Source organism: Catharus ustulatus, chromosome 20 (assembly GCF_009819885.2).
Source record: "Catharus ustulatus isolate bCatUst1 chromosome 20, bCatUst1.pri.v2, whole genome shotgun sequence".
In the NCBI taxonomy this organism is placed as follows: Eukaryota; Metazoa; Chordata; class Aves; order Passeriformes; family Turdidae; genus Catharus; species Catharus ustulatus.
In genome coordinates, this window is record NC_046240.1 from 8,354,434 (window position 1) to 8,369,822 (window position 15,389).

General features: G+C 45.0%; 2 protein-coding genes across 5 annotated transcripts in view; both read right to left on the reverse strand.

Annotated features, from left to right (window-relative positions):
- Window positions 1–1,260: 1,260 nt before the first annotated feature.
- LOC117005302 (sterile alpha motif domain-containing protein 9-like) lies at window positions 1,261–9,925 on the reverse strand. Of its 3 annotated transcripts, XM_033076828.2 has the most exons (5): window positions 9,491–9,925; window positions 9,124–9,266; window positions 7,800–7,981; window positions 7,310–7,354; window positions 1,261–6,804 (listed from the first exon to the last, which is right to left on the reverse strand). In XM_033076828.2, exons 4-5 carry the CDS (start codon window positions 7,311–7,313, stop codon window positions 2,156–2,158), a joined length of 4,653 nt encoding a protein of 1,550 aa, XP_032932719.1. In that variant the 5' UTR covers window positions 7,314–7,354; window positions 7,800–7,981; window positions 9,124–9,266; window positions 9,491–9,925; the 3' UTR covers window positions 1,261–2,155. The 3 variants fall into 3 exon arrangements, with proteins under 3 accessions (XP_032932719.1, XP_032932718.1, XP_032932717.1); XM_033076827.2 differs by having other exon boundaries at window positions 7,800–7,955; window positions 9,124–9,925; XM_033076826.2 differs by having other exon boundaries at window positions 9,124–9,925.
- An 82-nt stretch (window positions 9,926–10,007) lies between these two features.
- Window positions 10,008–15,389, reverse strand: part of ERN1 (endoplasmic reticulum to nucleus signaling 1) — a 30,072-nt gene continuing 24,690 nt past the window's right edge. For both annotated transcript variants that reach the window (XM_033076829.1, XM_033076830.1), the window contains 8 exons: window positions 15,099–15,288; window positions 14,518–14,617; window positions 13,870–14,069; window positions 13,513–13,660; window positions 12,939–13,066; window positions 12,261–12,384; window positions 11,954–12,021; window positions 10,008–11,746 (listed from right to left, as the gene is read on the reverse strand). In XM_033076829.1, coding sequence (XP_032932720.1) covers window positions 11,540–11,746; window positions 11,954–12,021; window positions 12,261–12,384; window positions 12,939–13,066; window positions 13,513–13,660; window positions 13,870–14,069; window positions 14,518–14,617; window positions 15,099–15,288 — 1,165 coding nt within the window. In that variant the 3' untranslated portion in view covers window positions 10,008–11,539. The remainder of the gene's footprint in view (window positions 11,747–11,953; window positions 12,022–12,260; window positions 12,385–12,938; window positions 13,067–13,512; window positions 13,661–13,869; window positions 14,070–14,517; window positions 14,618–15,098; window positions 15,289–15,389) is intronic.

The window sequence follows — 15,389 nt, forward strand, 5'->3', positions numbered from 1 at the left end:
TTCCTGTTGCTGTTGATCTGCTGTCCTGCTACTAAGCATACTGTACAAAGCTCTTGAAGTTGGAAGAGTCAGAATATGGAGGAAAAGTTTCTAAAAGTGTTTTCATAAAAGTTGGTGGCATGAGCATACTTGGGAGGTACTGTGTTCTAAACCCTTTTTGAGCAAAATGCCAGAGAGATGAGGTAGCTTGGGAGGTGGGTATCCTTGCACCTCCTGTGTGCAGGATGAGAATGAATTACTGTGCTAGGCTGGTTGGTCTTATTTAGCTGCCACTGTTCACTGACAGGTTAATTTCTGAGAGGTGGCAAAGGAAAGATAAATGGGTATTTTAATGCTATGACATGGGCCAGTTGGAGGCATTTTGAATTGGGTATGTGTGACAGGGAGGTGCAGTAGAGGACCCTTCAAGGAAGCACTGCTGCTCTGCAGAAGCTCTTAATGGACATTTGGGAACTGCTTTGTACTCAGAGCTGGTTAGAGCAAAGGCAGTTGGATGTTGCCTGGCAGGTTAAAGCCCTCCCAGTGTGAACATGACTGGTAGGAAGGGTGGGTGCTTGCTGCCCTGTGATCCTCAACTGGTCTTGCAACTTGTGACTCCAAGAGTTAATCTGTAAATTTTTCTCTAAAACTTGTTTCTGGGGTTTTTGTTTGTTTGTTTGTTTTCTTCTGGAAGGGATGAACTAAAGACTTTGAATCTAAACTTTTAATTTCTTAAAAGGTAGAAGTGGGCATATTTGAAAAACTAAACCCCTGTTTATACCTCAAAAACAAGACTCAAGCTTACACAGTAGTGTGGGCTACAGGGCAAAGCATTGCTGTCTGCAGAATCAAGTTGGGTATGTGCAAGCAGAAAACAAGTTACAAGACAGACCCTCTTGGCCAAGCTGGCTGTAATTTTTCATCGTGGTAACAGTTCCTTTTCAAAAACAAAGTTTGTGCTTCTGCCACAGCAGTTGAGCAGGTTGTATATCTGGTGTACAATCAATGTGTACAATCATACTCCTGTCCCCTGTGCCAGGGCTGGGGAGCAGGGGGTATCTCTGGCCATCCAGCTGTCATGTCTTGCAGTTGTTTCTGCTACCTGAGGCCAGAATATGAAGGTCTGGACTAGACAATAATCTCCCATCATTCTTCTGAATTCACCATGGCTTGCACTTTGTTTTACAGTATTTGGCTGTGCCCAGATCTTGGCTGCAGTTTGAAAAACAAATCATACCTAGCTACTGTTGAAATACATCCTCAGGTAGGGTAATCAATCTCACGTACAAATAGTAATCCTCCATAAAAGATATTTATTTGATTAAAACAAGTTACATTACAGGGGGTTTTGACAATTTTAGTCACAGTATCTTCTGTTAAACAGTGACACTCCAACAATGCACACTTGTTATTAGAAGCTGAACGTGACAATATGTTTGCAAACACAGCTCTGAAAAACTCCTTTGCATTTTTCAAATTATGAATATATGCTCTAGACAAATTTGAATTCTGTATTCTGAGACGTTCCATGGATGATAATGCAAAATCATGTCACCAAGTGCAGGAATTGTTTGGACTATGAACTCCTAACAGTGCTTACCAATAATCTTTTATGTCACCCATGACTCTGCACCCCACCCCAGACACAGATAGGTAATAGTTAAGTAATATTTATACAGAGAAGGAATGTAGGAGTTATGCAGAATTTGAGACCTGTTTTTTATCAGTCCTGATTGCAAAGTCAGCTTTAAAATTGCTTCCATACTGATGCTGGCTTTGCAGTTGCTAGTTACTTCATACATGTCAGAGAGCAGTGTATGTTGTGTGAGTTCACTTTTCTATTGCTGATTCAGGAAGAAACACTGGACAAATTCTTTTACTGATGAAGACTATACAGAAATTAATTTCAAGTCCTAATCTATGAAGTAAGAAGAAAGGGATCAATTGCTGTCTTTCATTTAAAATCTTGCTTTCTGTGACTCCAAAACTATCAAAGTTCATTTTACTCATTTCAAACTATTTTAGTTACTTGGTCACTATTATAGTTGTTAATTCTGATTTTCTTGTTGCCTGGTAGTTACCCAGGGCTGTCCACTTTCAGTTTTAAATGTGAGACTGGACAGTCCCAGTGCAGAACCTTCTAAAAGCACATGCACTCAGTACTGTACTGCATACCTTACATTCTTCTGATGGCTGGATCATTTTCCACCACAATATCAAAGGCAACAAGACCATTAAATGAAAAGCCTAAATAAAAGCTCACATTTTCATTTCCAGCAGGCACTGATAGATGATGGAGTGGCAAGATCTGGAGATCCTTCATGTGACCACGTATAAATAAATGCCTGTCCTTGGTCCAGCCGCAAACTCTTTTGAGATTGTCACGAATTATGGGAATATTCCATACACTTCCATTCAACCACTTCATTCTCCTTTCATCTAAGGTCCCCACCATCAATTTGTCAATTTTATTTCTGTGCACAATCTTTCTTAAGCCATAACCCTTTCCTAAAAAAAAGGGGGTGTAGATTCTTTTCTTTCGGGTAGGAACATCTTTCATTTTAATATCATATAAGCGTTTCAGGGTTTGAAGGGCTGAAGTTAAAATTTCATCTTTTTCGGGATTAGGCTCTTTGTCTAATGCCTCATCTGGCCAGTACAGCAAGGTGAGCAAAAAAAAGGCACTTGCTGGAAATTGTCTTTTTCCTTTGATGAATCTTCGACTGAGCTCACGAAGAGTTTGCAGTGGAAGGAGTTTGGCTGATCCTGGTGCTAAGCAGGCTAATGTGATGTGGCTCAAAATAAAATGGATCAAATCATTGTCCTCCAGCCTGTTTCTCAGCGGGTTTTCTGGATAGAAACTAAGGATCCTTTCTAGCTTTTCAGCTGACCTGTTCTCTTTCTTATCTGTTAAGAATGACAGGATATTGGTGACATTTCCTCCACCACTTCCATAAATAATCATGCATCTCATGAGCTCAGTGTTAGGACCATTGTTGCTTTCAGCAATAAGTGATGCTGAGATGAAGAATTTAGCATATACTGCTGATTGTCTTCTCAGCCATTTTCTGGGATTATCAATTAGTTCCTCAATATCATCATTTTCATCATCCTTCTCTTGGTTTTTCTCTGTTTGGAAATAACTGAGTTCTTCTGAAATCCATTCCAGAGCGTTGTACAGGTTCTGGCGCAAGCCTTTCAAGCGGGAATGAAGCACTCCCCATGTTCTTCTTATGTCTTCAGGAATGTAATCTGTGGTGAGATACTTCACAAGTTCAGGATATTCCCCCTCTGGACTTCTGGGGAATACAGGCAGTGTGGACAAAAATCGAAGAAGGCGACAACCTACTTCTACTTCTCCATAATAGCCAGCATTGTTCATACTTTCACGTTCTCTCTTTGCTGCCTGTTGTGCAGCCCTGAAACATTTCATAGCCTTAAGAGCAATCAGTATAGTCTCAGTGATCTGTTCAGGGGTGTCCTCCTCTGTCATTCTGTCCACAGTGAAACTAAACAATCTCCTGTAGACTTGACCTTCTGTATCCAAAATATAAGAATCAGTTGGCAAATGTGATTTTGCAACCTCTGCCCAGTATTTAGCATCTTCAAATTTTTCATTGCTGTAATTTAGTCTGGCAAGCTGCTGGGCAAAAAAAGGATCTTTTCCAAGGAGTTCATATGCAGCTTGTAAAACAGCAATGGCTTTTTCACAGTCTTCAGCTTCACAGACATGTTCAATGAATGGGGAGAAGAGAGTATCAGTATTGTCACCCCTGCTTCTTTTATCACGTCGAATAAACAGATGTCTGATAAATTTTATGAATTCTTCTCGTCCAAATCTGTTTTCAAAGAGTACCTTTTCCTGGAGAAGAGTTGTTGCAAGTTGACTTTGTTGATTCCCTGAAAGCTGACGCAGAATTTCTTTTGCAACCAGGCAGTGTATTATCCGAATAGATGAAATATAAGTGGTATTTTCCTTTAGCTCAATAAAAATCATTCTGACTTGTTCACTCAAGTGATGTTTAAAATCATATGTTCTTGCTTTACTGTCTGTATATGCCCCCAGCCCTAGAAAAGCCTCACAGTGTGACAGTGAAATGTATGAATTGGGTACATAGCAGTTGAGCAGAGCCACATAACGCATCAAGCAGGTGTCGCGAGAGGAAGGGTCGATGCCTTGCAGCATGTGCTCTACTGCGTCTGACACGTACGTTTTATCGAACTCCTTACACATCAGCACAAATGTAAGTATAAAATCTGGTTCACCATATTCCTGCTGCAGTTTTTCAAGTTTAGTGTTGAACAGTTTTTTTTCTGACTCTGTCAGTTTGTGAGTGACAGCAACTGTGTCCAGTGGCGAAGCCTTGCAAAGCCTTTCAGGGTTATTGTATCGTCTGCAGCATATGAGGATGAAGTAAGGCTTGCAGGTATTCATTTTTCTGGTTGCTACAGCCTCCATTAAATCAGTCTGTAGATCTTCAAAGTACTCGTCCTCATAATCTTCGATCAGGAGCAGCACAGGAAAACAGTGAGTGATTTCCTTTTCTTCATAATCTCTAAGGGCAAGCACATGCTTACAAACAGTGGAATGTGAATATGAAGTCTTGATAACAGCACATCTAAAACGCTTCCTGTTTTTCCATAGAACTTGCCGTGCTATTGTGCTTCCACCACTTCCAGGATGGTGAAATATCTTCAGTTTAGCCACAGAATAATTTTGTCCGCTTCCTCGTAAAATGCCATCCAAGAGTTTGCTTGCCTCTGTGCATGCCTCACGCTCAATGATATCCCCACAGAGTTTTTTATCAGCAAGCCACAAGTTTTCCCACATGATTTTTCTCCCGCGGTAAAAATTTTGTTCTATTTCTAGTTTTTGTTCTTCAGTCAGGTTGATATCATCACATTGGTCAGCACAAAGGATTTCTAGGGAGCACAGTTTCTCTTCTTCCCTAGAGGGAAGTATACACACGCCTCCAGTGGAAGCTGGCAGGTGTCTGGGTTGGGCTGTAGAAGGCAGCATTGACTGGATGGTGGCATCTACGTGACTGAGCTTCATACCCACAATACTGCGTTGTTCTAGTGTCTCAATGCTGCAGGATTCCTGAGCTAGATTAGCCCACTTGTTGTAATTTTCTCTGGACTCTGTAATGCAGACGATGTACTCCATGCCATTCATCTCTGTATAGAACTCCTGAAAAGTGTCCACAAGTGGTTTCTGCACTGGTGATAGCAATAGAAACAGCACAATGAAAGAGCGCTCTGGCAGAATCTCCTCACAGATACAAGTAATTACTTTCTTCAGGTATTTTTTTTTGGTTCTAATCCATGTATTCTCATCGCAAGGTTTTTCATCCCCAAGGAAGTCACTGCGCCCATTGCAGAATATCCAGCTGGTCTGATCAAACAATTTCTGAGAGGGAGCATTATCAGTCTTAATTTCTTTGAAAAAATCCTGTAAAAAATAAGGACTTGTTTCATGGTGCTCTTTGTATTTGCTGTACAGCCCTGACACATTAGAATGTTCATCAAAGTCAAAGACACAGAAAATGTTCAAGTGCATTAAAAAGTTAATGTGGTTCAGATTGTCCTGTTCACATCTGTTTGTGACAAGGATGTACCGTAGGGAATCATCCATGTGGCTTTTGCCATCATTTAATAGAATTGATAACTTTCTCCCTAAATCTTGAGGTATTTCTGTAGGTGCTTGTGTGCTGGAGAGCTCAGCTCTTTCTCTTTGAGCATCCCTGTCTTGAATAGCTTGAATGAAAGCGGTGAGTTTGCTGCGCTGCACAGGTTCAGACTTTGCTCCTAATCTTTGGTAGAGAGCTGGTTCTTTGGGCAGGATCACCTTCCGACTGCTTTCGTTGTATTTGGGCAAATAAACTTCAAAACAATTGTTCTTTACCAAGCTGACTGTTGGTTCAATGTCAACCTCCACTACAAATCTTTGTTCCTGAGAGTCTTTCGAAATCACTTCAACAAACACAGGTGGGTGAATGCATTTCCATGCAATTTCTTGTAAATCATTGCAAAAGCACCTATCTATATAATTCAGTGCATCAACAAAGTCCTCTCGGTTTTTGACCTTCATGCCAACGATCTGTCCGTGTTTCTGGGCCTTGTCCTCAACACTATCCATGACACCAAAATGGATGGTGCCATTTGTTCGAATGTTCATGCAGGCTGAAGCAAATCTTATCACTTCAGAGGCAAATTTTGATTGCAGTTGATCTTTGTTCAGTTCTGCAGCAATGGCAAAAGATTTGTATTCATGGCAAGGAGTGATTAAATCATTGGCTCCTGATTCTGGAGCAAGAACTGTGTCTTTCACATATTTGAAATCAGTATCCTGACTTCTAAATGGTCGACATTTTCTAAGCTCTAAAACTTCATCAGCACTTTGAAGCTGGGATTTCTTGCTGCTTTTTTGTTTCTTGCCAGAAGCAGGAGCTGTGCTCTCACTGCTGGTTGTTCCCACAGCACCAGAGCTGCCTCCACTGGCTGTGCCCTGAGCAGGGGCACTGCTGGCTCTGGCTGGGTCTGTTTGTGCATCCATCCTGTTGGGTGTTTTACTGCTGGAGCCATCACCTTGCTGTGCATTGTTCTGGAGCTGCAGAAGTTCATTTCTCTTTTGGATGAAGATGTGGATTTGGCCTTTCTTCATTCCTATGTCTTTGAGGAAAGCCTCATCCAGTTCCATTAGTGCTGGACCTGTCACTTCTTCTGCATGTAGTTTATCTACATACTCCTTCTTGATTCCAGTAGATTCCAGCCAACATTTGACATGGTTCTCAACCCATTCATTCACAGGTAATGTTTTGTAATCTAGAAGTTAAAATCATGTATTACTAATATAAACTAATGTTTGTTTGGTCACACTGTTAGATTATTTTCTTTCTACCAGTCACAGTCAGAGAGCCGATCTTCTCAACTATGTCAGTTCTGATGACAAAGTATCCATAATCTTAATCAAAAGCAGTTCTAAAAAATGGTGCAAGACTAATAAATCAGCAAAGGAAACTGGGAAAGAGACTTGGAAATGATCCTCAACAGGAGTCAAGGAAATAACCCAAAATGTTTTTTGCAGGGAATGATGTGATAAGGTTTATGGGAATTGACAGGGCTGGATTCCCTAAACTGGACAGGTTTGGGTCAATCATGTACCCACTTGAGTCTGATTATTTTCTGCTAAATGAGGATACCATCAATACAAACCGTAAGATGATGATAGGAGTACTGATTAGTTCTCCACTAGAGATGACTCCAAATGCAGATACTAAAAAGCAAATTGCTACATGCAAAGTAGAAATTTTCTGAAAGCAATACGTACCCATTGTCTTTGGTGAGGGAAATCCTGCTGTTAATGAACAAAACCCTAGAGTGGGGAGAAAAGGAAGTCTTCAGATTTACAGTTCTCATTCCTGTTCAGTCTGACTTTGGTGTTCTGTTTTCCCAACTTCCTCCCCACGTTATGGTCCAAGGTTATTTCTGTACCTCTAAAAGCCTCTTCTTGTCAGCTAAGCTGCTTCTGTGTGCCTGTGTGAAGGCAGCTGCTCCTGCCTCTGCCACACATGTGGTTGTGAAAGAAATGAGGGATTGCTGGAGAAGCTTGTGCTGACAGCTGAGCCAAACAGTTCCTTTTGCTGGAGAAAAGGAGGCCTCTCACTACTGTATCCCCCAGGTTCCATCTCATATTTTTCATTGCTTTTTCTCACTTTCCCTGCCTTTTGTTCCTTCACACTCACTTTTTCCCCTCTGTTCTTTGGTGGGTACACTCTCCCCTGCTCCTTGTCTATTCCCACATCTGTTCTGGTGCTTACCAAAATTTCCAAGGAGCAGTTTGACTCACTGCCGAACCCAGCAGAAGGTTTTCTGTTTAGTGGGGTGTCCTCGCCTGAGCTGTGACATCCTTCCTGTGCTCAGCCTCCATTCCAGGGGTTTAGAGATGGGTGGCAGCAGGAACAGCCTGTTCTGTACTGCAGGAGGAATGGGTTACATGCACCTGCTCGGTGTGACAGCAGAGATATGAGACATTCACAGTCAGCAGTGACCATCCATGGCCCAGGTCACAGTAAAAAGTGCACTGTGGGGGTGGTGGTTCTCTTACTGTGGTGTGGAGGCTCTGCTTTCTGCTTCAGCAGGTGCACCCCTACAGCTCATGGCACTAAACATTGCTCTCTGCAAGTGTAAAAGGAGCAGCCAGCAGTGCAGCTGGCCAAGGTCTCCACAATATCTGCAGGTGTAATGGTGGTGACTGAGGGAAGGGGAAGAGCGCTCACTCCCCGGGATCACAGATTGGCAGGGGGTGAGTTCAGCAGAAGGGAGTGGTTTGGGGAGATAACTGGTGCTGGGAGAATAGGGTATGCTGGAAAAAGCCAACGAGTGCACATTAACCCTTTGTGCATCTGGTCAGCCCTGTGGAAGCCTTGGCTGGCTGAGGCACCAGCATGGCTGGAGCTCCGGTGTGAGCAGTGTTTCTGAGGGGGGAGCCTGTAACGGGACTGCCCTGATGTGCTGTGAGTGTAAGGCAGCCCTCAGAGTAAGTGTAAACAGGCTAGGTATGAAAATGGTGGGAGAAGGATTTCCACTGACACTTGGTGCAGCCTTCTCCGAGAAAGGGGGCTAAAAACGTCCCTGAAATACTGACCTGTTGGTGCCTTTGGCCACCTCCCAGGGCTGGGATTGTACCGGGGACAGCTTGCTGTGATTCCCGCCCTGCCCTTGTCTCTCCGCCCCAGCCCGCAGTGACAGCGAACGTCAGGAAGCGCTTGAGAGCCGAGAGCCCTGGCGGGGAATCGAAACTGGAACGGAGGCGGAGCGGGGGCAGGGCTGGGGGAGCGCGGCTGGAGGGGCCCGCGGGTCCCGATCCCTGCTGGCTCTCTAGGAGCAGTGGGGCTGGCTGCTATGGGTGCTCTGGGATGTTCTGGGCTGCTCTGGGTGCCCTGGGTGCAGCTGCGGGGCTGCGGGCAGAGATGTCCGAGCTGCTCGGACAGTCCGTGGAGCGCTGCCCAGCAGCTCCTACCCCGGTGGGGTGACCCGGGGGACAGAGCTGGGCGGGTGGATGTGGAGGGACATCCTCACTTATCCTTAAACCTGCTACCAGTAAAGTAACCCGCCAGGCTGGGAATGACCCCGCAGGCTTACCTTGCAGAGCCCGCGGATGGCCGAGTGTCCGCAGTGCCTCTGCCCCAGAGGAAGGGAGGGAAGCTGCTCCGACACCGGGGGTGCCAGGCTCTGCACGGGCAGCAGTCTGAGCACTGTGGGTGTTCTGCCGCTCCCGCGGATCTCTTGAAAATTAGTCCGGAAATAAAAAAAAAGGAAATTGCTTTAGACATACATTCCTCATGAGCTAAGTCTCCACCCCTTTGCTGTCAGAATCCAGCCAGCCTTTGCCCCACCAAAACCAACTAAGTGCCAGGAATGGGTGTGGCACATTTATTCTTTCTCTTGTATCTTAAATTTTCAGATCCCTCACTTCACAACCTCACTTACAGCCTTCGCTATGACCTACCTTCTCACTCCAAGCCCCCCTCACAGGTAAGTAGTGGAGAGGTTGGCAGCATCCTAGAGGACAAGAGGCTCTTTAACCCAGCCCCCTGTGCCACTGGAGCCCAGAAGGCTGTGCTGTGCTGTAGCAGAACTCAGTGACTTTGTTTCCTGTAAAGCACGTGATGAGTTATCCGCTCAGTTTCACCAAAACCCATTTATTTATGGGTATTCCTTCATCACACAGCAGCACAAATTCCTCCCATTTCATCTCACCTGTGCACCTGCCTCAGCCTCAGAGGGGTTGGTGGTGCCTGGGGACTACAGAGGCTCCTGGGCCTTCAGGGAGGCTCAGTGTTCCCCCACCTGAACAACTCCTGCATCCTGTTGCATCAGCAGGCAGGCAAGGGTTTGAGCAAAAACCCAGGCACGTGTGCAGGACAGGGCTGCTGCAGCCTTGGCCCCTTCCGTGCTCAGTTCTGACAGCTCTGCCAGCACCAGGCCTGCTGGGCTCCCTGGGCACACATTGGCACTAAAAGCTGTGGGGTTTTAATCTGAGCACAAGTCTTTATTTAGTAGATTTATAAAAGACCTTTACATGAGAAATACAAAAATATGAAATAGGTTTTGAATCTTTTTAGGTAAAATTACCATTATTTTTTCCAGCTTTAGAAACATGTAACCTGCACAGTTTGGCATCTTAGGTATATTGCTCTCACACATTGTAAAAGTAGGAAAAAAACATCCTGTAAAGTATCTCCAGAAAAGTAGCTCTACATACCCCATCATACATATTACTGGCAATAATTTATTTAAGACACAATGGCACAGTCATACAAATTCTCAATTTGTAATTTCTCCTTTAATGTATTCCATTGAAAGATGCAGTATCACTTTCCTCTTCCAGTTGTTATCTGATGATTAAATATAAACACAAAACTGATTAAGACTGATTTGGCATGCTTCATACTTGTACCACTTGGATTTGATACCACTTTGTAGTAAAAATTAAATAAATATAAATACATTAAATAAATATATTGTAAAAGAACACCTCAGTTACATTAGAATTCAGCATTTCTTCATCCTAGCACACACAACGCTTTGTCACAGCTTCAGGGCCAGTGTAAAGAAATACTGCATCTTTAACCACATCTTCCCACGAATGGAATTAGCAGCCACACACACAGGAAATGGGGTTCTACAGCTCTGTGGCACCCCTTAAACACTGCCCTGAACAGCTCCTGGTTCCTGTTTAGCTCTTTTTCCCAGGACTCCTCTCACCCCTGGCTTTGTGGCTCTGGTCTTTTCTTACCCCTTGAGGGACATGTGCAGTTGAGCCACAGGCAGCTCCCAGCTGCCATTGGTGTTTGCTGCAGGCACTTGAGCAGATCTGTTCTCATACTGTGAGTTGAGGACTGTTCAACCTCTTCTGTGAATACTGGTTCATATTAAACAACAAGGCAAACCTTGAATTGATGTTTCAAGTTGGTATTTTTAAAAACTGTTTCTGCTCAAGTATGAGGGGCTAATTTTCCAAGGAAGTACTGATTAAAGAGAAATGGTACTTTCATACCATTTTTTGGAGACCATGAATGATTCCCTTTACAATCACTGTGGTGTGCCTAATGCCTAATGTGGCAGTAGTGCAATGGCAGGTTCAGATGATTTGCTACAACCAAAGGGCTCCTTTAGCACATCCCAGTCCCAAGTCCTTATATGATTTCAATCACTGAATTTGAAATTTTTTGGTAGTAAAACATATCCATTACAAAATCACATACAGTACAGGGATATTGGGTGATAGTTATATCCAGCTTTTGCTCTTCATTTCCACAGTCTTGAAAACTGCCTTGGAGTCAGTAACTCCATCCCCAGGGTTCATCACTTTACCACTCGCGCCCTGGGCTCCGCCAGCTCCTGATCCAGCACAGGCACAGGTACAAGGCACTTTTTGGAAACTTGGTTTCTTCAAAGAGAGAGAATTCAGCTCTTTGATCCCACTTTTCCCTGCTAAGGATAGGCCTGTGCTTGGAATGTTGGTCCCAGAGAAGAAAGCTCCATCCCTCTGTTCTCACACCACATCTCCTGTAAGGCTCAGCTCTGCAGAGTCCTCAGCATAGTAATGCTGGAAGAGTCTTTCTTGGCAGCAGATGTGCATAGCATGGTAGGTGTGCAGGAGCAGGCGAGGGAAACGAGCTGTAAAGTAACACACAAAATCATCTGGGATGGAGCCCAGGGTCTCCTGCACTTCGGGAGGCAATTCCCTGTAATGGTGCTTCTGTGGAGGAAAACACAAGAGGGAAAAGCTCAGTCAGAGGGTTTGCCCAGAAACCTCTTGTGAACAGAGCTGTTGGTGTTCCTGGACACAGTAACCTCCTCCTGGGCTCTTGTAAAGGAGCTCAGTACCTAAATCAGGGTCAGATCCAGGCTGCCAACAGCAGCCAGAGGCAGGAGCCCAGAGTGCACCAGGAAAAGGCTCCTTTACCTTATTCCTCATCGCCCTCAGAAGGTCCCGGACGGAGCCACCTTTATAGGATCTGAATTTTCGAAGATCTGCAAGAGAAACAATTTTTTTTGGTGTTGTGATGCAGTTTTAGGTACTAGGGTGTGTGTCTGCAGCCACACATCCTTGTAAGTGTGTTTCAGTACATAAACACATACTTGCATTTGAAGAAACACTTTACTGGCAAGTAACAGTGATGTGCCAAAACTGCGACAGTGCTAGCCTTACTTTTCTGTCCCAGCAAACTGGGAACAGGTAATTCCCAGTCTGATAAAATGCTGTCCATTACCTGTCTGAAGAGGAACAGTGATGTGCTCTCTCCAGTCCATTTTCACCACTTCTCTTCCACCTCTTTCTAACTGCTTGACTATTGGACCGTCTAAAGATTCTTTCTCTATCCGGTCACTAACATCCTGGAAGAGACATTCAGGTTATTTCTAGTTTTATTTCCAAGTTTTTCCCAATATTTTCAAATTGCTGCTTCTGGCCAATTACAGCCTGCCCTGGCAGTAAAGTTAGAACTTAACTCCACGACAATGCTTGGGAATAGGACACAGAAGTTTCTGGGATGATTTGCTTCATCCTCTGCCAAAGCCTTTTTAGCACAGAGGAGAAGATAAAGCTGGAAAGGATCTCAAGCCCTCAGCCACTTCAGGATTCAGTGCATGTTCACTCCTGTTCTTGAAAACCCTCCTGGCCAAGTTCTCTGTGGGTGCTGCAGCTGCTAGAGGACACCTTCCTCCCACCAGCTGACCTTGGTAACATCAGCTCTGGCTCCCTCTGAAAGATCTGCTGTAGGACTAAGCCAATTGCTTAGGAGCCCCACCCAGGTTTTACAACTGGGCTGCCTCACTTCCCACAGTAAGGGTGTGGATTCGATGACCTCAGGCACGAAAGAGAAACTGAATTCAAGACCTGAAAAGGTCTACAGGAGCCCTGAGAACTGAGAGAAAAGGTCATCACAAACCTGAAAGAACTGGAGCTGTTTTTCTAGACTCCAAAAGAAGGGGTGTTTGAGCACACAGCTGGCAGATGGCCGTTTCTGAGGGTCCATGTTTATCATCTGCTCTATTAAATCACGAGCAACAATGTCTTCTGCAAGGAAGAGGTTACAAGAGAATTTACTTCTTTTATTTTCTCTATGTTCTTAGGCTATAGTGAAATGCTAAATTTTGTAATTGTATAATATTTTGTACTTCAGAAATACTTCAGCACTTGTCCTTCTAGTACAAGTGCTGCCCTCAGAGATGTGCTGGGCAACCAACAGAAAGACTATCAATGTTCAAAGAATATCAGAGTTCAAAGCTCTCTCCCACCCTTTAAATAGCATCCCAGTCAAGGCTGCAGGGTTCCAAATTATGTATTCCAGAGTTGCTCTGGGGTACTAACTCCAAGAACTGTAGGCCCTTTATTTCAGGAGGAGCTGAGGAGTACAACTTTCCCCTCTGCCAGGCTGGGAGTAACTGTGGGCCTTGGCTCTGTCATTGGTGTTGGTGTTCAGCAGCCTGGGCTGCTCCTGATGCCTGCAGTGCAGTCCTTACCATGGCTCCCTGCATCCAGAGCCTCCAGGCTGTATGCTCCCAGCAGGATGTTGGCTTGCCGCTGCAGGGACTTGCCAAAGGGATGGCCACCTTCAGACACCACGTAATAGAAGACACAGCCAGCTGAAAAGATGTCCACAGTGTATGTCTGAAAAGAAACAGCCTTCAGTAGCAGTGACATCTTTTCCCCTGAAAGCTTTGATTCTCACAGGGTAGTTATTTCACATCTGAGAGCAGAAGAAAATTTTCTGACTTGCAGATTTGAGCTGCAAGGCAGCCTGGAGGCCCAGGCACTGGGTGCTGCCTGTTTTAGAGTCTGGCCTGGTCCTGGGGAGCCTGGGAAGGGCAAGCACTTACAGGGTTCTCTTTGCAGTCTTCACTCAGCATCTCCGGAGCGATCCAGCCTTCAGTGCCCGGCACGCCCGAGCGGCGGCTGAAGCTGTGCCTGCCCACTGCCAGCTTCTTGCACAGCCCAAAGTCTGAAATCATGGCCTTGACCTTCCCGTGAGCATTGGGCATCGAGATGAGGATGTTGTGGGGCTTCAGGTCCCTGTGGACTGTTACAAACACTCACTTACTCATTCAGGCAGTCCCAACAACCACTGGAAATTTTTAAGTGGATTTCACAAAGCTGAACCACTATTCATTAAACCAAAGCCATAACTTCAAATTATTTTAATTGGTAATTTCATTTTTTTTATTCCACCATGTTTTATATTACTCCTATCTAAAAACTTCAACACCCTGAACCAACAGTAAGGACTGGTTTAGTACTCCATGGCTGCAGAATGTTGCAGGGACAAGGCCGGTATCAAATCACAGAACCACAGAATGGTTTGGGTCCAAAGGGACCTCAAAGATCATCTCATTCCAACTCCCCTGCTATAGGCAGAGACACCTTCCAATAGGTCAGGTGAACAGGCCAGTACCAGACCAATTTCTCTTTATTTTCCAGCTAAGAAAATGTAGTCCTCCACCCAGTCCTGAAAGGAGAGGTATTCTTACCAATACTCAGGGAGTGCAGGTAAGCCAGTCCAGACGTTGTCTGCTGCAGGAGAGTGATGGGCTGTAAACCATGGTGGCTGAAGGCCTTCTGCTCAACATACTGCAACAGAGAACCAGGACAGTCAGCCACACTGCTGAGAAACTGCATAAATAATCACCCTACACCCCTGCATTTCACTCCCTAAAAGAGATGTGACTGGATAAATTGTCCTAGCTGGTAACACACAGCAAAGAGCTTTTTTTTTGGCTGAAGGTGATGATCACTGAAGTCTCATTCAGAGCTGGAATGCTCTGTGCATTCTAGAAAGAAACAGTCTTCAAAGTCTGCATGGTAGGAGGGGGATGATGACTAGAAGGGAGTCCTTTACAAGTTAAAAATTAAAGGACAACAGCTTCCATCCATAAATCAGTCCAGGGTTAGGGATGTCTTTCCACAGGACTGAAAATACCCTGTTCTAGGAACATGGAATTGTCATGGAGGTGACAGTGGGAGTGAATGGAACATGCCCTTGGTCAGGCACTTCAGCAATTTAAACCCAAGGGCAGTGAAGGCTTTCCAGGGAAAAGCTGCCCCCAGGCACCTCCTGCAGGGTGGCGGCGCAGAGCTCGATGGCGATGTACTGGAACTGCCGGTCCCTCTCCGTGCAGAAGTAGCGGATCACGTTCGGGTGCTCGTCGGACTCGCGCAGCAGCTGCACCTCCCGGTCTGCAAAGCTGAAGCACTCGGGGAGAATCCTCTTCACTGCCACATCCCGGTTATCAAAGGAGCCCCTGCAGCCAGGGAGGGAAGGCACAACAACCCTTCACACTCAGAGCACAAACAGAAAATGTGACAACAGAAGCCACTGTAGGGGGCAGTGAAAGCATTTCCT